At 34.0% G+C, this 19678-nt stretch overlaps 2 protein-coding genes across 2 annotated transcripts; one reads left to right on the top strand and one right to left on the bottom strand.

Annotated features, from left to right (window-relative positions):
• Nucleotides 1-8325: 8325 nt before the first annotated feature.
• LOC127254390 (tropomyosin-1-like) lies at nt 8326-8715 on the top strand. Its single transcript, XM_051279481.1, has one exon. The coding sequence runs from the start codon at nt 8326-8328 to the stop codon at nt 8713-8715; it is 390 nt and encodes a 129-aa protein (XP_051135438.1).
• A 3485-nt stretch (nt 8716-12200) lies between these two features.
• LOC127254602 (respiratory burst oxidase homolog protein C-like) lies at nt 12201-17739 on the bottom strand. The gene is made up of 13 exons (XM_051279801.1): nt 17697-17739; nt 16963-17565; nt 16732-16894; nt 16573-16621; nt 16359-16472; nt 15857-16282; nt 15305-15691; nt 15123-15218; nt 14887-15002; nt 14675-14777; nt 14422-14495; nt 12984-13564; nt 12201-12566 (listed from the first exon to the last, which is right to left on the bottom strand). The coding sequence occupies exons 1-13, from the start codon at nt 17722-17724 to the stop codon at nt 12457-12459; spliced, it is 2850 nt and encodes a 949-aa protein (XP_051135758.1). The 5' UTR covers nt 17725-17739; the 3' UTR covers nt 12201-12456.
• Between the last annotated feature and the right edge of the window lie 1939 nt (nt 17740-19678).

Here is a 19678-nt window from a genome sequence, read left to right as displayed (position 1 = left end):
TATATTTTTGTTTCACATAATTTATTCACTCCTTCTATTTCGGTATTTCTCACATAATTTGTCATTTTATTTTTTGAAAATATAATTATACACTTTAATCACATTTTAAAATTTATTATTTTAATTTTTTTATTTTAATTAAATTATTTAGTCATCGCAATCTCAATCTATAATATTTTTATTAAAACACTTCTTAATTATTTACTAATTATATAATACCCAAAACCCCGCACTCCAATTAAAGTGGACAAATTAGCTAGGAATGAGATAGTAATATTTTATTGATTAGTTTAAGTGCGTAAAAATGTTGATATTTTTTTAGTTTGACTTTATGTATAAATTAATTATCTATTTTAAATTATCTTAAAAGTAAAGGGGTGTTTTGATATTAATGTATGATTATTTTTACTAAAATATAAAATTAATACTTTTAAGTAAGACATATAAAAATAATAAAAATTATACTTTGAGTTGAAACGGATGAAATATCAATTTAAAATATAGGCTAAATTGCACAAAATCCCCCGTACTTCTAAAACTGCATCAAACTCCCTCGTGGTTTCATAAACTTTGCGTCTAACTCCTTCAGTGGTCCTTATTTAACGATATTTGACCTAAATGCGCTCAAACTGCGAATAAATTTTTGAATCTCAATTTATAAAACCCTAAAATTACAAATATATTTATTTTTTTTATATTTACCCTAAAAAAAAATAGTGAATATACTCAAAAATAGTTATTTTTCTCAGGTTTTAAAAGTTAATTTTTATAATTTTTAGGCTAAATATATAAAAAATAAATATATTTGTAATTTTAGGGGTTTATAAATTGAGTATCTAATATTTATTCGCAGTTTGAGACGCATTTAAATTAAATACCGTTAAACAAGGACTGCTGACGGGGTTAGACGCAAAATTTATGAAACCACGAGAGAGTTTGACGCAATTTTAAAAGTATGGAGGATTTGGTGCAATTTCATGAAATCACAGGTGAATTTTGTGCAATTTAGCCTAAAATATAATTAATAAATATAAACCAACCTAACTAAATTCATAATATATTACATCCTTTAAGATCTATATAAAAAATCTTTTATCTATATTTCTCTCCACAATATAAATATATATATTAAAAACTTCACATTTTCATAATATTAACTTATATTAATTATAAATAAATACTACTACTATATACTTTTTCTTTATTTATATTATACTCCATCGCCTCTAAGAGTCACATTTACCTTTTACGTTATTATATTTAACATTAAAAATATCATTATATTTGTATAATATTTTGTACAAATATCCTTCTATTAGTATTATAAGACACTATGAAAGTATTTTTGCAACTTTTTCTTAATTTGTACTACGTTTTGATATAATAATTAATATTCAAATATCAACACGCAAAAAGTAAATGAGACCCTTAGAGCCGAACCAAGAAATATAAAATTTTATTCTTTATAAACTAAAAATATTCATATTATATATATTTTATTGAAATACTATAATATTTTCATTTTAAATTTCTTTCAATAATATACATTGTCTTATAAATTAAATATTAATCAAGTAATTTTTTTCCGATTCAACTTATAATTTACATTTGAATTGATAAATAATGTTAAGTCTGTCAATAGATCAGATTGATCTGTTCCTCATCCACAAGTTCCTAATCCGGATCCAGTCTCCTTATACAATTCCCAGTTCCAAAACCCGCAGATCTCTCGAAACTTAAAAAATATTCACTGAATCCAGTCCCGTTGGATTTGGTCTCATATCTATTATCCTTATACATATTTGAGTTAATGTATAAATCCCACTAATATTTGAAAAAAATCGGAAATTAAATGTAGTTGATAAGTATTTTTAATTTAAAAATAAAAAAAACAATCTAACTAACAATTAAATTAAAATGCTAAAAAAATAGACTAAGCTATCTAACATTATATATAATATTGGGTATATAATTATATAAAGTTGTTAATAAATAATATTATAGGATGTGAATTGATATTTGAACTTTATTATCTTTTCTTGATTGCACATTAATGTAAATACATGAGGGTATTTATATAGTACCACAAAGTATCATGAATCATAATATTGTGTCACGTGTGTGACTTTAATGCATCCACAATTTATAAATATAGACATTATGTGTTGTCTACATATATTATTTATTATATATCACTCGTTAAAATTTTACTACGAAAAAATCCTGTATGATAAAAAACCATAGTAAAAGAAAAGTAGTACAATATTCTTGTATCAATTTGCTCCCACTGATCTGAGCATTATTTGAGATCCATTAACCGACACATTTCAATTTTCTTTCCCAATTTTTCAAATGTTGCAGTCGGTAATGCCTTGGTTAATATATTTACAAAATTATTATCTGATCGAATCTGTTGCATAGTGATTTCACCATTTTGATTAAGATCATGAGTGAATTTTTTTTTTTTTTTTGTGAAATGTGTTTCGTTCTATCTCCTTTAATGTAATCCCCTTTCAATTGAGCTATACAAACTGTATTATCTTTATACAATGTAGTCGGGAGAATTTTATCGTCGGATATTAACCCACAATTTTCAGAATATATTGAGTCTTTGACCTCAATAAAACAAATTCTCGACTAACTTCATGTATTGCAAATATTTCAACATGATATGAAGAAGCGACAGTTAGAGTTTGTTTCATCGACTTCCAAGAGATCACAATTTCTCCACAAGTAAATATGTAGCCAGTTTGTGACTTGGCTTTATGAGGATCAGATAAATATCTTGCATCGGCATAACCAATTAATTCATGTCGAGAATCTTTCAAATAAAATAACCTGAGATCAATTGTTCCTTGAAGATAACGAAAAATGTACTTAATCTCATTCCAATGTCGTCGAGTAGGCGATGAGCTAAGTGTTTCTTCATTTTCCTCTTTTGGTCTAAATGAATCATTTACTGGATCGAGTGCTCTGAAGATCATTGGGGTACTTAGCGGATGTGATTTATCCATCAGAAATTGTTTCAGTACCCTTTTGGTATAATTTGATTAGTGAAGAAAGATTCCGTTTTCCAAATGTTCAATTTGTAAATCAAGACAAAATTTGGATTTCCAAAATCTTTGATCTCAAACTTCTTTTTCAGATATTCAACAGTTTCTGGATTTCATCAGGGGTTCCAATTAAATTGAGATCATCGACGTATACAGCGATGATTACAAATCCTGACTCATTTTTCTTTATGAAAACGCATGGATAGATAGAGTAATTTATGTAACATTTTTTTGTTAAGCTTTTGCTGAGACGATTGTACCATATTCGGCTCAATTGCTTGAGCTCATACAAAGATTTTTGTAATTTAATGAAATATGATTTTTTTGGCTTTGATTTGAATGATTCATGTATGTTAATCCATTCTAAGATTTTCATATAGACATCATTGTCTAAGAAGCCATAAAGACAATAACAACATCCACTAATCGCATATCAAGATTATTGTGTACTGTCAGGCTCACCAGATACCTGAATGTTATTACATCAATGACCGACGAATATGTTTCTTCAAAATCAATGTCCGGTCTCTGGGAAAAACCCTGGGCTACAAGTCTTGCTTTATATCTTATTATATCATTATTTTTATTTCTTTTTCTCACAAACACCCATTTGTAGCCAGCAGGTTTTACATTTACAGGTGTTTGGACTATGGGGCTAAATACTTGCTGTTTTTTCAATGAGTCCAATGCAGATTGAATTGTCTCTTTCCATTTTGTTCAATCATCTCTTTGCCGATATTTATCAACTGATTTTGGTTCTTAATCCTCGTCATCTTTCATTATGTCGAGTATTACAGAATATGCAAATGCATTATCAATATTTGTTTTCTTTCTATTCCAATATTTTCCACTTGTGGTATAGTTAACAGAAGTTTCAATAAATTCATTATCACTTCCATTAAAATTTTTAGTATCAACCTCTTTAGTGGTTGTACTGACCTTTTCATGTATCTGAGCATTGTTGATATCTTCACCAGTTTTTACATTTTTTTTCTTTTGTGGATTTTTATCCTTGGAACCCAACGGTCTGCCACATTTTACGTGGGCAGTATGCTCATTAGCACTTTGCACCTTCATTTTCTGGGATGTTTATTTTAGCCTGTGCATTTTCTGCTGCAATATATGATTTTGTAACTCTTGTAGCGTCATTAAAAGCATCAAACAATTGATTTACAATTTTCTGCAAATGCAAAATTATTTGAACTTCAAGTTCACTATGTTTCGTACGATGATCAAATTCAAATGGTATTTTCCTCGAAAATTCTTTTTTCAGTTGATTACTATCTCCCCCTAATGTCGGAAAATGAATTTCATCAAAGTGACAGTCTGCAAACTTTGCAGTAAACAAATCACCCTTTGTTGGTTCAAGATATTTTGCAATCGAGGATGATTCAGACCCGATATATACCCAACTTTCTTTGAGGTCCTATTTTTGTGTGTTGAGGTGGCGTAATTGGCATATAAAAGACACACCAAAAAATTCGCATATGAGATATCTATGGTACTTTCCAGATACCAATTGACTAGGGGATTAACAGTGATAACTTGTCGGCCTTATTTTCACGAAGGCTACTGCATGCGATATAGCATATACCCAAACTGATACGGGAAGTTTAGACCTCATTAACAATGGTCTAACAATTAATTGCAATCTTTTGATAAGGGATTCAGTGAGACCATTTTGCGTATGTACATGGAGAAAATGATGTTCCACATTATTCCCAACTGACATGCAGTAATCATCAAATGTATGCGATGAATACTCTCCACCATTATCTAAACGTATTTTCTTTATCGGGTGATCTGGAAATTGCCCTCGCAATTTAATTATTTGTGCAAATAGTCTAGGAAAAGTTAGATTGCAAGTAGATAACAAACATATGTGTGACCATCGCGTTGACGTATCAATTAGTACCATAAAATACTTGAACGGTCCACACGGTGGATCTATAGGTCCACAAATATCACCCTGAATTCTTTTCAGAAAAGCTGGTGATTCAAATTCAATCTTTGTTGAAGATGGCATGATTATTAAATTTCCTTGGGAACATGCAGCAGAAGCAAATTCATTCGGACTCAAAATATTTTTCTTTTTCAATGAGTGACCATTTGAATTTTCAGCAATTCGCCTCAACAGTACATTGTCAGGATGCCCAAGTCGATCGTGTCAAGTTTTAAATTTGTTAGTAGCTATTTGGTCTACTAAGTGATATGTTTCAATGACACTGACTTTTGAATAATACAAGCCGGAAGAAAATGATGACAATTTTTCTTTCACAATTCGTTTGCCATTCACAATCTGAGTTATCATGAGATACTCATTTTCTACATATTTTAATGTGATACCTTCAAGGTTTGCTCGAGAACAAGGAATTTTCAATTGTCAGTTTTGTCCATTTTGGGAGAAATACAATAGTTTTTCCCGAGCCTTCAATCATTTTCGATGCACCACTGATAGTAACAATAGTGGTCTTTCTCATATTCAGATGAGAGAAATAACTTTTGTTTTTCAAAATGCTATGAGTCGTTGCACTGTCGATAAGACATATATTGTCATCGACTCCAAAATATTTTACATCCATATTTTGCGAAAATTAAAATATATAATTGTGCTGATAACATATTGTAATATTATTATAAGATTAGTCAATAGAAATATTAATTACTTTTACCACTAACCACTATTTTATATATTATATATAAAGTATAATATAAAGTAGATATATATATATAGATGTGTGTAACGTGTGGATGTATATATAATAGATATGCATGCAATAGGTGTAATTTACACCATTTCTCTCTTTCTTGACTGTGCAATCTCTCTTTATTGCATATATATATATATATGTTTGAATTTTATTATCTTTTCTTGATTGCACATTAATGTTAATACATAAGGGTATTTATATAGTACCATAAAGCATTACGCAATCATAATATTATGCCATGTGTGTACTTTAATGTATCCACAATTTATAAATATAGACATTACGGGTTTTTTTTTTTTCTACACATTTTCTCAAAAAAATTAATATATTACAAATATTCATTATTTTTATATTTTATACACAATTCCTTTATATTTCACATAAAAAAATTTTCTTTGCGACTATTTCACAAAACAAACACACCCTACGTGTTATAGTATAACATTATTATTATTATTATTATTATTATTATTATTATTTGATTTATTGTATACCTACAACCTACATGGAATGATTTACTAAATCATTTTGTGGTGATTTGAGGTGTTTCAAAAAACTAGAAAGAATGGTGTAGTGAGTTATTATGTATGAAATTTTTTCCCATACACATTCAATTTTATTATATTGTAATTTACTTCATATCTCATGGTATATTAATTGTGAATGAAAACTCTCCTAAGTTATTTTGGCATATGAACTAATGATGTCTTAATTTCTGCAGCAAAGACTTTCCAAAAGACAAAAGACATATTTGAGGAAAGATCAAAATATGGAAACTCACTCCTTCCATTACGGTGCAAAGGAAAATTAGTGTGGAATCTTTTATTTCAGGAATGTTAGTGATTTACTCAACCGGATAGGGTTGAAGATTGGTAATGTGTGATTTGGAGATCATACTTTAGAGAGAATAATATTTAGTGAAGCTTTCATCCATCTATCCATATCGATTCCCTTTAGTTTTGAATGGGTTTTTGACAGAATAATTCGCCGGAGAGGTCGAAGGTGTTCGGAATTAATGGAGTTCCAACCGGAGGGAATGATCAAGCTCTGGAATTCTCTGCTGTGTGGTCGTTGTTAGTACGATGTTGTAGCAACGAGAACCTTATGAGGTATTTTCCTGGGTTAGCCATGACTAGCATTAGAGTTAAATGAGCTGTGGTTGTTTGTGTCCTTAATCAGCGGTTAGTGGAATTCCTCCTGGATTGGTATCCCCCGGATGTAGATTGGTTGATAATCGAACCGGGTCAACAAACACCTTGTCTTATTGTTGTTTTATGTTCTGCATTGTTTTTCGTTGTTGAAATGTAGTTATAACTGTGAACCGCCCACGCTTCGGGAGTTGGCCCTTTAAAGTGTTCGAATGTGTTTTGTTCGAAAAATCACTTCCCCAACATTTTGTATCAGAGCAGTGTTCTCTAATTCATTGAGTAGATCTGGTCACAGTTGCAGACATGAGTAAGGAAGGACGTTCAACATCAAGACCTCCATTGTTCGATGGGACAAATTACCAATGATGGAAGAATAAAATGGAAGCCTTTTTGATGCTTCAAGGTGAAGACATTTCTGATGCTGTTGAGTGTGCATGGTCTCATCCTATGAAAACCATTCAAGATGAATATGGTGTTACTACTCTTGTGAAGAAACCGAAGAGAGAATGGACGTTGAATGAAAAAGCTGCTGGAATAGCAAACTCGAAGGCCCTATTTTCGATTTTTAATATTGTGGATGAAACTCAGGCGAAGCTTATATCAAACTGCAAAATTGCCAAAGAAGCTTGGGACATTTTGGAAAATGCATTCGAAGGTTCAGCGCAAGTCCGAGAATCTAAACTAGATCATGTAGAGACATTGTTCAAAGGAATGAAGATGAATGAGGACGAAACAATCGCTGTTTACTATAATCGCTTTATGGATGTTGTCAATCAAGCATGAGCTCTTGGAATGCACTTTGAAAAAAAGAGGCTGGTGAGAAAGATGCTTAAAAGTCTCACAAAAAATTTCAGACCAAAGGTGATTATGCTCGATGAACCACCAAAGCTGAAAAATATGACGTTGGATGAATTATATGGTACATTGGTGAGCTATGAAATTAATTATCTTGAAGATGAAACTCCAAAAAGCATGTCCTTAAGTGTGGAGGACATGGAGCTGATCGAATCTGATGAGGAAATGGCATTTCTGAGTCGAAAACTTTCAAGGATGATTAGTGAGAAACGTGCAGCAAAGATGAAATATGGGAAGTTTCAGAACCGTGGTGGTTATCAGGGTGTGAGTACGTCTAGCTCACAACGGAAATACTCTGAACAGAAACCATCAAATTACAGCAAGCCAAAAGAGAAGTTTGATAGTGGATGCAAGAAGAAGTTCACTGTGTCCCCTAAACCTAAATCTTTCAAAGAGCCAACATGCTATGGATGTGGAGGAATCGGTCACATCAAGTCTGAATATCCAACAATGAAGAAAAGGGATAAAAGAGCATATCAAGCAACATGGAGTGACAATGATGAAAAGTAAACTGTCTGTGTCGAGGAACAAGCTGAAGATGATGAAGTTGTTGCTTTCATGGCCGATGAATATGAATCTATTAAAGATGATGGTGCTTCTACTGATAAAGCTTCAGAGGAATCCATAGAACTTGATGCTGATGAGTTGATTGAAGCCTATGAGGAGATGGTGTTAGAGCAAAAGAAATTTGTGGTGAAGAACAAAGAACTACTTGATACCATCTATCGATTGGAAGCTCAGAATGATAAATTAGAAGATGAGATCGAAGTTCTGAAGAAGGATGTTGCTGTTAAATCAACTGAATCAGATGCTTTGAGGAATGAAAATCTGAGGCTAAAAGATGAGAATGATCGTCTTCGAAAAGGAAAAGAAAAGTTGGATGATGAAATTGAAATTTTCAAGAAGGATGTTCATGAGAAATCAACTGAAGCTGAAATTAAAGGCTGAAAATGTACTTTCGATTGGAAAACATTTTGGTGAGAAATTGGATGAAGTACTTTCGATTGGAAAACCTTTTGGTGATCACAAGGGAATAGGTTTTTGTGAATCCTCACATAGAAAACCTACTACATTTGTCCGGGGTGGACTTCTTGCTGATGTTGAAATTCCAGAGAACAAATCAGTTTCGATGGTGAAGCAGAATTTGAAGAAGAACAAAAACAGATATTGGAATGAAAATCGCAAGACACAGGGTGTTAGACAGATGTCATCACGACGTAACGACTGCGGATACTGCAGATGTCTTGGACATACTGCTGAAAAATGTTTCAGATTGGCGGAGGACATTATGAATGGTAGAAATATTCAGTGGCCTACTGAAGAACTCAAACAAAATGTTAAAGTCAGATTGGTGTGGATGCCCAAGAAAAATCAAAAGGCAAACATTCTTACAAAGGAGTTGGATGCAAATCAGTTTGAAAAGTTTGGTCGTCAATTGGGTATGTATTCGTACCCTACTTGATTTTTCATGCATTGGTGCTTGATAAATTCTCCAATGTATTTATATTGATTGGGATATTCTTGGTAAATATTGGATAATGAAAATAATTTGAAAAGATTTTTTTTGAAAAATCCAAAAAGAAGAAGTGTTGCGAAGAGACTTTTATTGAGCAATGGCAAGAGTCACATTTGATGCCATGGTTGATGTTTTGGTTATGGATTGATTCGACGTGGAGGACATTTCAGTCCTACACTGGATTTTGAAAAATTTCTAGGCCTTGTGTTGTTGTACAAATCATTGCTGATGTTGCGAAGTTGTTACTGTAACAAATCTGATGTCGAACAACCGAATTTGATGTTGTTGTTCATGTTGGTGCTGCTGTTGATGTTGATGTTGATGTTGCTGCTGCAAGTATTTTTCAGTGGACCAAATGAGAAAGAATTCCTGAAAATGGAACAAGTGAAATTGTTTGTGAAGCAACTGAAATTCTTGATGATATTGTTGGAACAGTTGCTGGTGACAGTGATAAAGTTGCTACTGCAACCATTTCTCAGCAAATTGAAGGTACTTGTTCTTTTTGTCATCTGCTCCCACGAAGGGGGAGTAATGCAGGAAAATGGGAGATCATATTTTCAGGGGGAGTTGCCCAAGTTCTGATGTTGTCTGCTTTGCTGATTGTTGATTTTATCTGTTGTTACTATTTTCGTTGGAAGTCCGAAGTGATAGCACCCATATCATTGTGAAGGCTGTCTGTAGCCTTTTTATGTTTGTTGGCATGTAATAGTTGAACTCACTCTTGGATAATTGAGTGCGTGAGTAGATTAATTCCTGCACTTTTATTTGTGGTTTCATATGCCAAAAAGGGGGAGAATGTGAATGGAAATTCCCCTAAGTTATTTTGGCATATGAACTAATGGTGTCTTAATTTCTGCAGCAAAGATTTTCCAAAAGACAAAAGACATATTTGAGGAAAGATCAAAATATGGAAATTCACTCCTTCCATTATGGTGCAAAGGAAAATTAGTGTGGAATCTTTTATTCCAGGAATGTTAGTGATTTACTCAACCGGATAGGGTTGAAGATTGGTAATGTGTGATTTGGAGATCATATTTTTTAGAGAAGAATATTGAGTGAAGCTCTCACCCATCTATCCATATCGAATCCCTTTAGTTTTGAATGAGTTTTTGACAGAAAAATTCGCCGGAGAGGTCGAAGGTGTTCAGAATTAATGGAGTTCCAACCGGAGGGAATGATCAAGCTCTGGAATTCTCTGCTGTGTGGTCGTTGTTAGTATGATGTTGTAGCAACGAGAACCTTATGAGGTATTTTTCTGAGTTAGCCATGACTAGCATTAGAGTTAAATGAGTTGTGGTTGTTTGTGTCCTTAATCAGCACTGGTTAGTAGAATTCCTCCTAGATTGGTATCCCCCGGATGTAGATTGGTTGATAATCAAACCGAGTCAACAAACACCTTGTCTTATTGTTGTTTTATATTCTGCATTGTTTTTCGTTGTTAAAACGTAGTTATAACTGTGAACCGCCTACGCTTCGGGAGTTGGCCCTTTAAAGTGTTCGAATGTGTTTTGTTCGATAAATCACTTCCCCAACATTAATATTGTATGATTAAGTTGAATTTAGGTGTTTTTATTTTCATATAGTTCAATTTGTGACTAAACATTTGATATGTGAGGCCCAAACTATTGAATACTATAGTATTATTACCTATGTACACATGACGTTGAATGAAAATTTCAAAATTTTACTTATTAAAGATTATTTTAAAAGTTTTGAAATAAATTCTCATATTATAAAAATATTTGTAAATTATTTTTTTTTACAATACCAGCACCAATGGAATCTTTTGTCCCTGTCAAAATTCTATTCCATGGGTACTAGATCTCCAACATCGTAATGGTGGAGATTCCACTCTATATACATTGGATGTGTATATATATATAGATATATATATATATAGGGCGGACCTAGCTTGGGAAGGAGCACCCTCACCTCACCTCACTACCCCTTGGTATTTTATATATTTATATATATACTCCAATTTCTTTTGTATTTGGTGCAATGAATCAATTAAATAAAATACATTTTACTTTTTGTCCTTTTAATATATATATATATATATTATATAATATGCAAAAAAATAACTAAAATAAATCGTTAAATTTTTTGTTAAGAGTATATTTAGATTTTAAATAATTATTTGAATTTTGATAGAAATAGTATTAATCTAATATTTTGAATATTTTAAATTACTTTTTATTATAACATAAAATTTACCCTAAAAAAAAAAAAGTTTCATACAATTTTTAGAGGAAGAAATAGTAGAGAATTTTCAAAAAATTTAGTTGATTTTATTGATTTTAAATCATATAAAAATAAATATTATAACACATAGTTGTTGTCCATTAGTTTTGTAATTCTATAACAATTTTAAAATATAACAATTCGAACAAGACAACAAATTTATTATGTTATTTTGGTTTCCATACTTTTATACGTTGGTACTTAATACATAGAAGATTTCAACTTTCCATACATTTATACGTACGTAATACATAGAAGATTTCCATACATTGACTATATCTTATTATTACCTCATTCTTAGAGAAGAAGAATTAATAATATACTAAAATATACATAATTACCAATCATATAGGAATATCAAAACTAGCTATAGCCAGTACTAGCATTATTATTACTTCATCCGTCCCACGTACGGTGTCTGCTACGCTGTAGACACGGTATTTTAGGAGGGGTATAATTAGTAGATAATTAAGAATGTATTAGTGAAAATAATTATCTTATAATATAAATAATTATATATAAATTAAGATTAAAATAACTAATTAGTTTAATTAAAATTTTAAAAAAATAAGTTAAAAAATTTAAAATGAGATTAAAATGTATAATCATTTTCAAAAAAATAAAGCGACATGGAATATGGGACGGACAGAAACGACAATATAGACATGGTACATGGGACAAAGGGAGTATTATTTATCCTTCGCTGATACAAGCATGACCCCTCCTCACGTCACTCTAAGATAATACTATAAAGAAAGCAAAAAAAAAAATTAGTGATATAATAATGACAGCAATAAACAAATAAATATCCTTTAGTGGAATTTAATTCAATTCCCTCCACTACTCGTGGCTTTGGTTTGCCTCTATCCGATTCATAATATAATATAATATAATATAATATAATATATAATTTATATAGACATGGATGGTTAGAAATTTTCCTTGTGGAACTCAAACTTGGTGTTCGTCTTGTGGGAGAAATCAGAGGCCAATTGTCTTAGCTCCTTCACTGGTGGTGGGGCCCCACAATAGAATACACCTGTACGTACATATCAAACAACATATTAGATATACATATAATATAACTAATGGTAGCAGCTACGAATTTCTACGTCATTAAAAAAATATATATATATTTACATATGTTATCGGCTTAAATTTTTATTGACTATCTATAATATGTTTGATTAAGAGAATCAACAATCAGCATGATACTGATAAATTTTCAATCAGTACTATAATTGAAGGGCATATCAATAACATGTCAAAATTCATGGTATGATTATGTTAATGTAGAATTAGCGTATAATAAAAAAGAACATCGTTAAATAGATCGTCATCCGATTCTGCTCTCATTCTCTTTGTATTTTACAAAGAGAATCGAAATAGAATTGAATGACAAAAACTTTTTGTAGGTACCGATTGCATATGATCTTAATGTAAGAAAAAGACTTACCAACTCTTGAGTTGGGATGATTGAGTGCAATCCTCTTGTATACAGTCCGCCAATTTGGCTTGGCGAAGTGGGACTTGACACGTGTCCCGGACACGACGTCGACTCCGTTCTTGGCGTGATTTAAAGATTGTAGCATCGTAATGAGGGCCGAGCGAGCGTCGCCTTCCTCGTACACGCTCGTGCAATAATTGTGCATTTCGATGACCCCCTTGTTGTCCATCTCGGCGACCTCGTTCATGACCCCCTTGAACCAATCGAACGAGCCTTGCTCCCTCGTCACCCAATAGAAGTAGGCCCGCCGCGTCCGGAAGCTCGCCTGCCTCCCGCTTCCCGACGAAGCCCCCTTGCGTTGCTTGCTCATGCTCATGCTCACGGGGCTTGCATTGGGGGCCGGGGCCAAGGCCCCCTCCTCGACGGCGTTCGCCTCGTCTTCCACGGCTTTCATGTTGTTCACGATGTCCTTCACCACGCTGATCATCGGCGTGGCGCCGATGCCAAGCCCGACTAGCAAAACGACGTCGTAGTCTTTGTAGTCTTGCGTTGGCGCCCCGTACGGACCGTCGATGAGAACTTTAGGGAAGCTGGAAAGTTTGTATGTACGGTCGTTATGGGAATTAGATGGATTGTCTTACTACAGTTTGCAAGTAATAATTAATTTTAATGAATCCAAAAGTCAAATTATGTATAACTACTTTTCGTGATTATTCCATTACTATATATATTCATTTAGAGTTCGGTTTCAATTTAAAAATATATTACTATTTCTTTTCATAAATTGAAAAATTCAAAATTAAAATACATATACTTATTTATAAAACTTATTTTTGTTTTAGATATTATATTAAAAATATATATATATTTTTTATCTATTTAAAACATCCAAGATTCCATTTAAATAGAAATTTTTGAAATTTTATAAAATTTTAAAAATAATAAAAAATTAAATATCTTATGAAAAATACCGTTGATAAATAGTAATAAAAGTTTCAAATATATATATATATATATATCTATAAACATGACCCAATTTTTCATTTTCATTAAATTATTTTACTACTTTCAAAATAATTTAAAATACTAGTGCACCTCAAAGTATATATAGTTTTATTTAATGCAATATTTTTTAAAAATAAAATAATACTCCTATATTTTAATAAAAAAATAGTAAAAAAATATATTTAGGGGCTATGATATGATGCTATGTATGGAACTAACCCTAGATATTTTTCTATTATTACTATATGTTGTCATTCTTTCTGAAATAACATTAAAAATTATCACACATAAAGACAAGCTAAGCACATGAATAAGATAAGATGCAAACATTACACACTAATATGGTTAGAATGAATGATATGATTGTCTATTTAATAAAAAATCAGATATATATAAAAATCGAATTCAAAATTTTAGGTAGGGAAAAAGAAAGAGAGGTTACTTGGGATTATTCTCTCCTTGCAAGTAGTCTGCTCTGAGAAGGCCACTTTTTCCGTTAGGTGGGGGCTGACATACCTAACACACACCACAAAAAAAAAAATATAAAATAAATAAATAATAATAATAATAATAATAATTGAGATAGATATTTCTATGAATTACTCCCTATCTAAATATTCTAAATTTATTATTATACTAATATTATTAGTCAGTTTGATATGATTTTTGTTTGTTTGTTTGTTTGTTTGGTTTACCTCAGAGAAGACAACTTTGAGTTGTCTGGTCCAATCGCCCAGTGTCCTGATGTGGACACTGACGTAATCATCCCTGGGTGCTGACGTAATGGAGAAGGGGTGCCTGCCCATTATGACTATTAGTACTATTATTGAATTTGAATAAAAATGGACAAGTAATATATAATGGAGTTTGCACTAACTATATCATATGTACATGAGAACTCGCTCACCATTCAAATGGGGAGACAGCTGCACAGTTGACAAATATGTACTGCCCACTTTTGTACTTGAAGCCCTGTGGCTTCGACATGTGCAGTGTCAGCACATTTCCTGGGTACACAGCCACCTATATATATATATTTATATATATTTCATTTCCATTAATATCAGTATTGTTATCGTTATATTGACAATCAAATGAAATTATAAATTTATAATATAAATAAAAATATGTATGTATGTATACCTTCAAAATCTTGACAGACTTGATGCTCGACCGGAATGCCCTAATCAGCCTTTCGCCGCCGTACAGAGTAATCGGAACTGCCAGATACATCCATGTCTGCACATAATAGTAGTAATAATAATAAATAATGAATTTAATTATTTATATATATATATGTATAATGTATGTATAATCGTGCGTACCGTTTTCTTGTACCAATCGTGGGTCAAATAGAGTTTGATGCCGTGGATAATGAGGCAGGCGTAGACGACGACGAAGAGGTGGTGCGAATACCAGAAGGCGTTGAAGCCGGTCAGCTTATGGAGCGGCTTGGGCAGCTGGACTCGGCTCCGCCTGAGCCAGGGCGAGGCCAGCGTGAAGGCTATGGCCATGAGGACTACCATTATGATCCCCGTCACCCCCTCCCATCCCTTCACAAACTCCCAATAGCTCGTCGGCTGCTCCTCCCCGAAGAACGGCTCCATCGGCTCGTACTCCTCCGCCGTCGCCTGCAGCAGCCGCGGGAAGTCGCACGCCAGATGGCTTATCGCGTGGACTCCCGTCCCCATCGCGATCGCCATGGCAATCACCTGAATGAATATGCATTATTTATTGTTAGAATATAAAATCCGGTAAGAATCCTAGAATTTTAAATAAAATAATTACCATAAATATGTAATATATTTTTTTAAAATATATTTATATATATAAAGAGAGAGAAGAATAATGAATGAATGAATTGGTTAATTACTTACCTTGTGGAAGTTGAGGTTGTCGTCGAAGGGGACGGCGGCGCCGAGCTTGGTCTTGTTGCGGAGCCAAGTGATGGTGTTGCGGCAGACGGGGAGGAGAACGAGGGCCATGTTGAGCTTGAGCGTCTCGGCGGCGCCCTTGGCGAGGCAGACGCAGTGGCCCATCACGTGGAACACGGCCCTGTTCTTGTACTGGATGTACTTGTAAGAGAAGAGCCCGGCCATTACAGCTACCCACAATGCCATCACCCAGACACGCTGCCAGTTGTCCGCCAGAAAGTAGCGCAAATCGCTCGCCCATCTCCGCACCAAATTCTCCTGCCTCCGCCGCAGCTTCTCGCTCAGCATCTTGCTCAGGTTGCGGCTCTCCCCGCCGCCCCGCGCCGACTGGCTCGCCCCTTGCAGCAGCAGCATCTCCAGGTTCTCTATCTGATCATTCAATTCAAATTCAAATTGAAATTAATTTTATTTGATTATTGCTAATTTGCAATTAATTAATTGATACCATGATGTATCCGAGCTCGTTTGGGTCGAGTTCTTCCATGATTAGCCTCGCATATTCGTCGGCTTGCTTCTGAATGTTGGACAGCTTGTTGGCTGATGCACTCAGAGTTATGATCTGCGATGTCAGTTTTTTGATCGCACGTGACTTTCTCCGTTGAATGCGCTTCAGTTTAATTAATTAATTAATTATTTAATTTGATGGGCGTACGGCGTACCTCCCTCACTTCCTCTTCTGTTATTCTGCCGTCAGCATCTTTATCAACCCTGCGTTGAATCCAAGAGTTGTTGGTGTTGAAATTGTCAAAATTAAATTAATGAGTATGAGATTCTTACAAAGTCTTCACCAGAAAATTAAAATTAAAATTCAGCCTTACATGTCGAAGAAAGTTTGAAGGCGAGAATCGAAACTTTGGTCTGCGATTTGGTCCCAAAACTCCTTCACCTGTGATTTCGTGATGTTCCCGCCGGCGATGTTCCGTCGCCGGGAAAGCGCGTCGAAGAGCTCGCCGGCGAACTCTTTCGACTCCTTGTTCATTCCTGGAATTTAATTAATCTTGATTATTTAATCTAATTTTAAAATAGAAAACAAAATAAAAATTCTTTACCGATGCATTCTCCGAACAGCGACCGCGGAAGCAACCCGTCGGTTTTCTCGGTTAGTTCGTCGAACCGCTTCTCGACGCCGGCCCAGCCGGCGGCGCCGTCCGTCTTGCTTATAAACTTGAGCCCCTTAAGCGCGTGCGCCGCGGCGGACTTCGTACGGTCGAACCGGCCCGCCGGCTGGCCTCGGCGCTGAGTCAGGGACGCCAGCCGTTTGAGCTCCTGCGACACCTGCCGGAATCTCGACGACGCGCTTCTGACCACCGACGACCCAAACGACGACCGCTTCTCCAGACCTTTCGCCAGCAGCGCCAGCTCCGGGTCCTCCACCTCGCTGCCGCCGGCGGCCTTCACGCTGTGGACCGCCACCGAGTCCTCCCTCACGTCGAGGGTGATCTCCACATAATCGTCGGCGCCGGCACCGCCGCTTCCGCCGGAGTTCATCGCCCCCTCCGGAATATTGAAACGCGCGCTCTTCCTCCCCGGCCTCTTCAACGGCCCGCTGTACGCCGTCCGATCACCGGCGACCACCTCCGTGTCGGAGTGGGGATGATAATTACTCTCTGAATTAGGCATTGAAACGCTCTCTTTACAAAGTAGATCTATACCTAAATGTACAATAAAGATTTAATTTGTTTCAGTATATGGAGAAACAAAGATGGAGCTGATAATATATCTATATATATATTTTTATGTGTATGGACTATTGAATACAGTTACTTGAATTGGAGTTTCTTACCAAGTCGTTTCAGACAGGTTTCGTGCATGCGTTGATTTAAAAGCAGAGACGATCCACTGAACTTTATATATATATATATATATACACACAATAGATAATATTTTTTAAATAAAAAAATAAAAAAAATATTTATGTACACAAATTAACGGTGTACGACGTTAATGGGCAGGTTTGACTAGCTAGCATGTCTCGGCTCATACCACAAACACCAACCGTGTGTATTTTTTTAACGGCGCCTGGACTTCAGCGCCAGATCCATATCCTGCCGTGCGTCTTCGTGGATTCGGCGTGGAACTCCCAGGATCTCGCAAGAGTTAGTTATAATGAATAATATTTTCATTTACTTTTAATTTCAGAGGAATTTTCAATTATGTGCCATGCACTTAAGTATGGTGTACGTATAATCCAGAGATTACCAGTTTGACATGGATTGAAATTGTTAGAAATTGACATTGCTTATTATTTTATTATTTTTTTACGATATAATTTTTTAACCATAGTGGGCTGATCATTATAATCAACAGCTAGCAAATTTGGTGAGTAAGCAATAGAGTAATCAAACACTGCCCTCTTGCACTTGGTGATATTTTAAATTTACTATTTTTTAAATTAGTAATACCCCCATTTAGAGCAAGAATTAAATAAAAAAAAAATTCAAATCTCACCAACACATAGGGTTAATTAACTATTCATTAATGTGAATGATTGAAAATTTGTCAGATTGCAAAAAAGCAATAATCATATATGAGATATGACAATTGAATTGAGGCAGAGTTTTCTTCAAAGAAATTAAATTAAATTAAAAAATGGTGTGGTCAATAACAAAGGGTAGAATTAGTTGTAGCGATTTTTATGACAAAGAAAGATGCAGGCAGCCCAGCCGCCTTTAATTTGTTTTGGCTACAGCCATAGGAACGAACGAAGGAAATTTCCTTGTTATGTATGACCTGCAAAATTTTTAGAAACGCGCTTTCGATTTGACGTTGGACGACAAATTTTTTGAAAGCTAACAACTGCATGCATTATTGCCAACTTTACTTTTCTTGGATGGACTAAACGTGTAATTTCTAAGATTTCAAGGACTATTAATTAATTAAATATATATATATATATTTGTTTTCTGAATAAATGTGGTTAACGTTTCAGTCCAAATATACTTCATGGGGACAGACTACAGTGCTGAACAATGCATCGTGTGCTATTAGACAACACATAATATTACTACAAACAACACACTGTATAGGTTAATATAATACAAATACAATACATGAATATAATACATATGTTATAGTCTCAACAACACACAATATTACTACAGACAACACACAGTATTACTGCAAAGAGCATATTGTATATGTTAATATAATATAAATACAACACGTAAACTAATAACATATATTATAGTCTCATACAGCACACGCAACAGTTGATTTTAGCACATGACATACTTGTATACAACACACTTGTTATTATTAAAAAACAGCACATACCTTTATTATTATGTAATACTAATATGTGTTATTTGTATATATAACTCATGTTGATGTGAAATATCAGCATAGTGCTAATTTTCACCGTAACCATCCCATACTCCATATTATCTTTTCCACCTTAATAGGTGTGTGTTTGATTAGTGTTTTCTGAAATATCTTTTTTTACATAAAGTAATGTAAAATCGTATTAATAATATAAAGATAATATTATGGATTGAATATTAACTTTTAAAAGAGAATAGTATATATATTGGCCGCGGCCGGCGGATCCGGTGTTGATTGAATTAAATGAGTATGGTGCATGGGATATATAATCGAAAGAAACAAAGTGGATGGTTGTGAGTGAGTTTAGAGAGCATGTTTTAGAAAGAGAAAAAATGTGTGAAGCTCTCACCCCCATTCATATCGATTATCCTCATTTTGAATGAGTGTTCTACATTGAAATCCACCGGAGAGGTTAACGGTGATCGGGGATAAAGGAGTTTAAAC

Source organism: Andrographis paniculata, unplaced genomic scaffold (assembly GCF_009805555.1).
Source record: "Andrographis paniculata isolate CXL003 unplaced genomic scaffold, ASM980555v1 Contig52END, whole genome shotgun sequence".
Lineage (NCBI taxonomy): Eukaryota > Viridiplantae > Streptophyta > Magnoliopsida > Lamiales > Acanthaceae > Andrographis > Andrographis paniculata.
The sequence above is the reverse complement of the archived record's forward strand: the minus strand, read 5'-3'. Positions and strand labels throughout refer to the sequence as shown.

Coding starts and splice junctions, on each gene's coding strand:
- LOC127254602 (XM_051279801.1), bottom strand. CDS start 17,724: ATGCACGAAACCTGTCTGAAACGACTTG. Junction 17,566..17,696: donor AACCTGTCTGAAACGACTTG/GTAAGAAACTCC, acceptor TTGTACATTTAG/GTATAGATCTACTTTGTAAA. Junction 14,778..14,886: donor GCTGTCTCCCCATTTGAATG/GTGAGCGAGTTC, acceptor CATAATGGGCAG/GCACCCCTTCTCCATTACGT.
- LOC127254390 (XM_051279481.1), top strand. CDS start 8,326: ATGGCCGATGAATATGAATCTATTAAAGATGATGGTGCTTCTACTGAT.